Genomic DNA, 8,982 nt, shown 5'->3' with positions numbered 1-8,982 from the left:
ATACCCCCCTGGTCCCTCACTCCCAGTCCACTGCCCCCCACCCTGACCCTCCAGCATGTGGGGACAGGGGGCTCCAAGCAGCCTGTAAGGGTAAGTTTCCCACATTTTTCTCCTTTAAATGAGAATCCAATTTTAAAGTTTGTCTGAGACCTTTTTGTATATTGTTGCGACCCACTTTTGGGTCGTAACTCACGGGTTGAGGAACACTGGTCTATTTTGTACTTGAAGCAGCTGTGTCCTGAACTTCAGGTAGTCGCTTTGTATTTGAAGCTGTAATGTCTCATTTTGACTTCCTGGCAAAAACAGGAATATTCTGCTCTCAAACCAAGGGAAAATAGGAAGGGATTGACAATATCCAGTTGTATACTTAGTAGCTAAAAAGATGCTATCAAGGTAATTCCTTTATTTTCTCCCTTCCCCCACCCCTTGCCAGTTTCTTTCTGTTGTGTACACACTAGTTTGATGCATCAGGCTTGTTATCCTGAACTTTTTTTCTATATAATCACTGAAGTTGTTCTTGTCCTTGATGAAGAAACCTAGAATTACATAGGCTGAAAACAGACTTGGGCCACTGAATATGGGGGGGGGCCTGTCTGCTGTGGGAAGTCCATGACAAATGTGCTGTTAACTTCAGTAGAACTAGACTCTGCCTCCCTTCTCACTCCCCAAATGTATTCTCATAGTTTATGCATGGTTGCAGCAGAGTGAAGATTTATCAACAGCTATAAAGAGGGAGTGGTTTCCTTTACGTAAAAATCAGTAGTTAGTAATACAATCTTCTGTGTGTTTTTATTGATAGTCATATGTGCAGAAATAGTTTACTTAGAATCACAGCTGCTGGTTTTCATTTACGCAAAATAGCTTTCACCTCATTTTCTGAGACATGATAAGGTATGCATCATCAAAACATTGTGTCCAAGGGTATAAAAAATTTCTCTCTGAACAAGCCACACAAATTTGACCCTTTACTTTCTTGGAGAGCAAATTATGGAATTATGATCTAGAAGTAGGTTTTCATTTAAAAATTATTTCCATTGAATGTTCCCATACTTCTGTGGCTTTTAGTCTGAAATCTATGCACACTTTTGTCAAGTTTGTTACTACTGGCTGATCTGCAACTGTCCAAATGTGTGAAGTGTTTGAATGCTAGAAAGGCCTTTTAAATGGTTATAAAAAGCTTGTCTTTGTTCAATTCCCTCTTCCTTTTTGTTTATAGTGCTTCTTCAGGAAAAATTGTTTTGTATCAATTAGCTATTTATCTCCTAGTGTTTGATTTTTGGTTGTGTACATGTGTGCTAGGATGAAGGTATTTGTGGAGAATAGTGGTAGCTAATCCTGAAAATCATAGTGGTTCACGTATCTTGTATGACCTACTTGTATTTTATTTGACGAATTGTTTGTTTGCTGTAGCCTCCTTCTTTCTGGCCCTGAATTGTCAATGAAAGTGCAGAGCTGCTCCCTCTGGTAGTCTGACACATGCATTCTTTATTCCAAGTAAGTGAAGATGCTGGAAACAGGAGGCTAAGCTCTGTTCCAGTAGCGTAATGAAAACAAAGTGAGGAAGATGCCAAGTCTAGAACACTCATTCCCTAGCTCATAGGTGCTGCTTTTTGCAGGTTGGGAGTGGAGCTGGGAGCCCCAACATTGCTTCCTAAATCACTGAGAAAACACCAAGAAAGATCACAGAGGCAGCTATGCATCCAGGCAGCCTGCACCACCCTGCCCCACTGCCATGCTGTCACTAGACTGGAGGCTGCAGCACGGAGAGTGGCTCAAGCTCCCTCCCAGGGGCCGCCGCTGGCCATAGCAAACCAGATCACTTCCCTTGGCACGGCCCAACATACCCCAACCTTGACCCATGCCTCGGTTTGGTGTGCCAGGGGCAGATGGTAGGGGAGCCACAAAGGGCCCGATCCCTGTTGCTGGTGGTATGTGCATGCATGCCTCTGGCTGGACAGCAGGGAAGGGGCCACAGTTGTGCTGCCCCAGCCCCTTCCCCGCGGTATGTCCCAAGGTGCTTGTGCACCCACTACTGGCCATGGAGTCTGGGCTGCTCACAGCAGGCAGACTGCAAACAGCTGCACTCGGGTCCAGAGCCCTGGCCCAGCTCCATGGCCAGTGGTAGCTGCATGCACACCCCAGAGCATGCTACAGGGAAAGGGCTGGGGCAGTGCAGCTGTGGCCTCTCCCTTGCTGTCTGCCTGGAGGTGCACATACACCCACCACCAGCAATGAGCCAAGCCAGGACTCTGCAGACCTTGATGCAGCAGCTTGCAGCCTTCCATCTGCCTACCACAGGTGGCCTGGGCTCTGGTCAGCAGGCAGTGGGGAGGGTGCAAACTGCTGCACTGAGGTCTGTGGAGCCCTGGCCTGGCACATTGCTGGTGGAAGGTGGACACACAACTCGGGGTGGGTAGCAGGGGAGCAGCTGCGCTGCCCCACCCTTACTTGCAGTGTGCCCTGAGGCATGTGTGAAGCCACTACTGACCACAGAGCTGGGCTGGGGCTCCAGACCTCGGTGCATCGGTTGCAGCCTCCCAGCTTTCCACATCTGGCCCAGACTCTGGACAGCAGCTGCTTGCTATAGAACCCCAGGTGCTCACAGCAGAACTTGCAGCCTCTCTACCACCTGCTGTGACCAACCCAGGCTCTGGCAGGTGGCAGCTGCCCAGAGCCTGGACCAGATCTGGTGTGGCAAGTAAAACTGTCTCATGTGCCAGGGGTTGCCGACCCTTGTCCCAGAACCTGATGCAGGGAGCAATGTAGACTTGTGGAACCCAAGAATGCAAGAGATCCTGAGGCCCTGCAGTTCTGCAAATCCCACTATTGTATTTGTAATACTATCTGTGACTGTGACCCGGAGCTTCCACTGCCTGGATGGTCATTTGGCACTGAGTGTTTGAGACGCACTGCCTGGCCACTTTTAATGTATGAATAACATGTATAAAATAATGTAGTGTCCATTAAACACTGTTGGCTGAATTGAGGTCTTGTCTGTATAGACTTCTCTAGTGCTGGCAGGAGGCAATGACAATGTGGGGTAAGGTCCAGGAAAGACATGTTAAGGGGGGCTGGGGTGGGGGAGGGGAAGAGTTGATGAGAGCTGGAGCTGAGGATGGGGGAGGGTGGTAAATCCTTAGCTGGGTGCTGAGCACAGCTCTGGAGCTGTGGTAGGGGAAGTGAGGTGATATGAAGGTTCATACTAATCTGCAGTGAGGCCACACATGCTGGTGCGCTATTGGGTTTCTGTAGGGGAATGGGCTGGGGTATTAGCTTAAGCAGCAGAAGTTGATGCCTCCCTACCCAGGACAAGATGGTATGTTCTCTTATTAAAAGCCCCCTCCCTGAAGCCCTTCTGGTTTCTGCTAATTTAGATCCCTACTTTAGAGCAGTAGGTTAATGGAAACTTTTTCTGCAGCTGCTGCTACTTCAGACAGTGTTAGCCTGGAGTCAAGCAGAAAATAGGGTGGACTAACCCAGTGGTGCCCAAACTGTTTGCTCTGCAGACCAGATGAGCAGTGCCAGCCAGGTTCCTTCATGGGCCAGATACTACCACTGGGCCTGACCAGCCTGCAGGTGGGTTGAGCAGCCCAACCTTCATCTGTCTGCGTGGGGTGGGACACAGTAGGCCCGAACTGGATGGATGAGAGGAGAGGCAGGTGGAGGAGTGCCTCCAGTCCAGATGTGTGGGTTGCAGCCTGGTGTCAATCAGCCCCAATCCCAGTCCTCATCCCAAAGTGTAGTGGAAGGGGTGGGGCAAGGCAGCCCTAATCTCGGCACACGTGCTGGGGAGAGGCGTGGGGAGCAGCACAGCCCGTCTGGAGTGGCCCTGGTCCAGCCATACAGAGTGGGGCAGTAAGGGGAGCAGCCTGGCCAGATCTGGACTTGCTGGGGGGGCAGCCCGGCCCTGATCCCCCTTTGCTGGAACGGTCTGGAGGAGGCTGGAGCCAGTCGTGGTGCTTTCCACAGCTTCCCACTGCCAAGTTTCCCATCCTCTGGGCAACCCCTGTAGGCTAGATGTCCCGGCTCCGCGGGCCAGGTTTGGGCTGCAGGCTGAGCACCCTGGACTCGCCAACGCGTCTGTTTTCTGTATCCGTTGTGACCAAAGCGTATGTTGAGTCTGTCAGCGGATGAAGTGAGCTGTAGCCCGGGAAAGCTCATACCAGATACCGGCGGCGGAGGAAGAAGCCGCTTCCCCCTCCGGGCGAGCGGGGCTGCGGGGCGCCCCTGGGCTGGCGGGACAGAGCGCAGCACGTACTAGGCCATCCCCGCTCTAGGCAGCCCAACCCTCGCTCTCCGCGCATGCGCAGGCAGGAAGCGGGCTATGTCACCGGAAGCCGGGTGAAAGGCGCTGGGCCTCTTGTTCCTTCCTTTTCCGGTCGGGGAGCCATCGCAGCCGGAGTGTCGGTGCGTAAGAGCCAGCGTGAGGATCCGCTGCCATCCGCTGGCGCGGGGGAGTGGGCGCGCGGGCGGCCGGGCGCGCGCTCGCTGGCGGAGGGCTGGGAGAGGGGCCTGCGGGGCGGGCTCCCGCCGCCCCTGAAACCTCTCTGTGTCTGTCTCCCTGGCAGAGATGGGGAAGTTTATGAAGCCGGGGAAGGTGGTGCTGGTCCTGGCCGGGCGCTATTCGGGGCGCAAAGCCGTCATCGTGAAGGTAACGTTGTTGTGGGCGCTGCTGGGAACGGGGCGGGGGGACCTGGGCCGCTGCTTCTGCCCCGTGGCAGTGGCATGACACAGGCACGGGTCTGAAGGATTATAGTGCACCTGCTGCTGTTGCTAAGAGCTGCTTCTGTGCTGCCTGTGTTGGCCTCCCTCCCATTAGAGGTGCGTGGTGCTGGGGGTGCCAGTGAGATCCAGCTCTTGCTGCTTGGTTCCATTGCTCTGGGTGTGTGTAAATCAGTGTCTCTGGGCCCCGGTTCTTACATATTTTAAACAAGCTTTATGAGGCTTAGACCATGTTTGTATGATGCAGGTCGTGGAGGTGATGATGATATATCTGCCTTCTTTAACTAAGACCTTCTGGAAATATGGCAGTTTTATGTAGCCTTATGAAAGGCTGAGAACAGAAATGTTTATTTCTCAGAGCTAATGTTCTTTGGCAGGGCCTTATGTTGTTAATTGATGGTAAAAGATTTAATGGGGGTTGCTTGCTTGTAGAAGAGAAACATGAATGTTTCTGGAATATTGTGAGCTCTTCTGCTCGCACTCTTACCTGTTTGTATAATACATTTTCTGTTGCATTGTCTGCTTTAGTATTTGACTGATGAACTCCTAGAATCCTGAACTCTTGTTTATGCATCTGCTTCATTCAGAATATCGATGATGGCACCTCAGACCGACCCTACAGTCATGCCCTCGTGGCTGGTATTGATCGGTATCCACGGAAGGTAACCACTGCAATGGGCAAGAAAAAGATAGCAAAGAGATCCAAGATCAAATCTTTTGTGAAGGTGTACAACTACAACCACCTCATGCCTACCAGGTGAGCTGGCAGAAAGAGCTTACTGGGCTGTTCCTGATGGAACAAGTACATTGGCTTCCTTCATCATAGCAAAAGTTACTTTTCTTGTTGGTAAAACCCAGAAACCTGGGCTTCTTCCTGAGTTGTGTGTCAGTGTGGCTGAATGTTTGGTGCTAGAAAATGACTTGGTGTTGGAAAATGATTTGTAGCCAGCTACGAATAGTATCTGGGATTCCAAAGCTGCAGTGAAATGTTAATGATATCCCGATTTCTTTCTCATTGGGATTTAGACCAGTGCCATCTCTTGTGCACAGTGGCTGAGCTATTCTTACAACTCTTCCGGTAGTGGTTTATATTTGAGCTTCTTTGGCTGAAAGGGGGACAGTTTCCCTTCTGTGAGCTGCAAAGGAGATTTGAAATAATTCCTGTTGGAGGGAAATTCATGGATTGGAGCAGAACTACATAATGCTGTTGTATTCTCTCCCTTCTCTGTTGCTGTTTCCTGCTAAATGTGGAGTGTTAGGCAGAACAGAAGTATTCACTGTACTCAGAGATGCATATTGGGGCCTATGGCCTCAGGATCTCTGGAGTGGCATGACACCAGCCCAAGTCCTTGGATTTATTTTAATTGTCACTGTTATCTAGTTTTCATTTAGTTATTTGCACACTACTTCTCTGCCTGGTATGTGGGCATCAGCGTGTCTTGGATGTTTCATGGCTTACTCTTGCCTTGTTCAGGTATTCCGTTGATATTCCTCTGGACAAAACTGTTGTCAATAAGGATGTGTTCCGGGACCCTGCACTGAAACGCAAAGCACGACGTGAAGCCAAGGTGAAATTTGAGGAAAGGTGAGTTGGAAGCTTCTTTCTTTGCCCCCAGCTGACTTTAACATAGAGTAGTCATTCTTTTGACATTGTTGAGTGATTCAGGCAGACATAAGCCTGCAGCCAGGACTTTTTGCTTATTTTCAGATTAAATGTTAGGCTTGATAAGTATTGGCTGGAAGACACAAAGAGCATGTAGAGTTTAGTACAGTTTAATGGTGATATAATGCCAGTATGCTGGCTGCACCCCAAATCATACACTTGTACCCTTCCATTCCTCACCTAAATTGTCCCCATCTTCAGTTGGGTCATTGTTATTTTTCACTTTGATCCTAGTGTCCAGTGTCATTCCCATTCCCCATACGCATGGGAGTTGAACTCTCTCTAGGGCTTGTGGATCCCTAAGGATTGCACAGTGCTCTATGATGGAAAGTACTGTGTTGATAGGATTTGAATACTGCACTTTTGGAAGAACCTGTGATCATATGGGTGACCTAGACCCAGCATAGGGTGAGGAGTAAGTGGAATCATAAAGGGGCTGTTGCATTTTGCTGACAATTGACTCATCACATTCTGGTCCATTTGGCTGGATTTCCCTTTGTATATGTAAATTCAGGGCGCCCAGGCTGTGCTGGCAGCAGTTGGCACTCCATAGTTCATTGTTCTTCTGAGTGACCTATATATGAGCTCCAAGTCGGAAAAAGAAACAGTCCAGAAACTGCTGAGGGTTGGTGCTCTCAGCCATGGTGCTTCTAGCTCTGGGTACTTCCTGTGGTGGTTTTCTAGTTGGGAATACCTTGTTGACAACAGGTTAACTCAGGCCTGCAATTTTTTATTAACATTAGGAGACAAATATTGAATGTTGTACTTTAACAGAGCTACTCCCCCACTTGATTAAGATGGTGTCTGTGGGGTGTGGCATTTTCATGTTGCTTGAGGAACTGCCCATGAGGACTATGTTGTGAAGTCAGGAGTGTGGGACTACTAGGAGCTCTGCTGTGGGCTCCTGGTGCATTGCATATAAGGACAGACTCTCATAAAAGGGTGCAACTGCAGCAGGCAAAGGGTAAAGCCACCCATTTTGAGCCACCTCCCAAAGCAGAGGGATGGGGTATGGCTTGCTCGTGACAGTTTGTTGGAGTAAAATGTTACCTGATGTGTGGATTGCTTCTCTCTTTCAGATACAAGACAGGCAAGAATAAGTGGTTTTTCCAGAAGCTACGATTCTAAATTTTGAATGGCTGCATCAATAAATGTTTATTAAAAACCATTTTGTTGCCTTGTAAGATGTTTTCAGTCTACTGAGCACTTGACTGCATGGAAACTTCCCTTGCTTTATGCTTCAAACTAAAAGCTGAGAGAGTAATTAGCCCTCCAGCTGGGAGGCTTTATTGGCTATTAAATGGAACTGAATACTACCCCAGGACACTTCAGAGTATTCCCTGCTCTTCCCATGCAGTGTTGATGGAAAAAGGAAGTGGCTTTAGCTTTCCAAAAGCAGGGTCACTTGAGGGAGATTCTGAGAAAGTAGGGTAAAAATGGAAAGGTGGTTCCAGCAAACAAAGGTATTTTACATGGGCAAAAAGAAGAAAAGGAATAAAGTCTTGATGCTTCTTTTTGCTGGCTTTGGTTTTCTGGAAAATTGTGTAACTTGTTCAAAGCAAGTGTGGCTGTTACTGTAAATGTTCTTGATCACTTTTGTAAGTTTGTTCCTCTTGGGGGGCGGTGGCGGCGGCAACCTTGTCCTGTCTAAATAGTCTCCACTGACATGCAGCTGACCTTTCTCTGGGGAGCAGAAGATAAATTTAGAATCTTAAATCATGGGCATTGCTTAAAGATCAGGGAGAAAGTAGTCAATTACTGACTTCTGAATTGTAAATGAAGCAAATGTGTGCAGCAGGGCTGTGCGAAATTTCACCCGGTGTTTTGTTTCGAAGCTGTTCAGCTGCATTTAGAGCTTGAAACAGCACAATCAAAATGAAACAAAAGGCTTTGAAACAAAATGAGGGCACTCAAAACGTTTTGAAACATTTCAAAGCCAGGCTTACTTGGCTTTAATGCTGGTCCTAGGTAGCTGCCTCAACTGGTGCAGAGCTGGCGGCCGACACCCCTGGGAGGAGTCCAGGCGGGTTGAGAGGAGACTGCTGCTGCCAGCAAGTGCCACAACTTTTGCTTTGAATAGTTTGAGGTGTAATTTCCCAGATGCCTCTACACTTCTCTCCTTGAAACTTGGCAGGCTTCATGTCCTCAGAAGGGGCTACTATCCCAGCAATTTGCATCCAAATCAGGCAAGAAATGACAAAGTTTTACACATTTTTATGATTCCCCATTATAGCCTATGGATGAAATGTCAAAACAGTGAAACAATTTCAACTAAACAAAACGGAACAGCGCTTCAAAATGAAACGACAAAATGAAATGTCCCTTTGAAATGGTGAAAGGCAACTTGAAATGAAACTGCTGATTTGTGCAGCTCCTAGGCAAATTATAGCCTATGGATGAAATGTCAAAACAGTGAAACAATTTCAACTAAACAAAACGGAACAGCGCTTCAAAATGAAACGACAAAATGAAATGTCCCTTTGAAATGGTGAAAGGCAACTTGAAATGAAACTGCTGATTTGTGCAGCTCCTAGGCAACTGGTAGGGAGACATTCCCCCCCCCCCGAAGATTGGCTGACAATAACAGTGGCTTCTGC

At 48.5% G+C, this 8,982-nt stretch overlaps 1 protein-coding gene across 1 annotated transcript; it reads left to right on the top strand.

The window, feature by feature from the left end:
* The first annotated feature begins 4,256 nt into the window (after positions 1-4,256).
* Positions 4,257-7,553, top strand: RPL27 (ribosomal protein L27). Its single transcript, XM_006020940.3, has 5 exons — positions 4,257-4,407; positions 4,569-4,651; positions 5,310-5,479; positions 6,197-6,307; positions 7,465-7,553. Exons 2-5 carry the CDS (start codon positions 4,571-4,573, stop codon positions 7,511-7,513), a joined length of 411 nt encoding a protein of 136 aa, XP_006021002.1. The 5' UTR covers positions 4,257-4,407; positions 4,569-4,570; the 3' UTR covers positions 7,514-7,553.
* The last annotated feature ends 1,429 nt before the right edge of the window (positions 7,554-8,982 follow it).

Source organism: Alligator sinensis, unplaced genomic scaffold (genome assembly GCF_000455745.1).
Source record: "Alligator sinensis unplaced genomic scaffold, ASM45574v1 scaffold161_1, whole genome shotgun sequence".
NCBI classification, from domain to species: domain Eukaryota; kingdom Metazoa; phylum Chordata; order Crocodylia; family Alligatoridae; genus Alligator; species Alligator sinensis.
The sequence above is the reverse complement of the archived record's forward strand: the minus strand, read 5'-3'. Positions and strand labels throughout refer to the sequence as shown.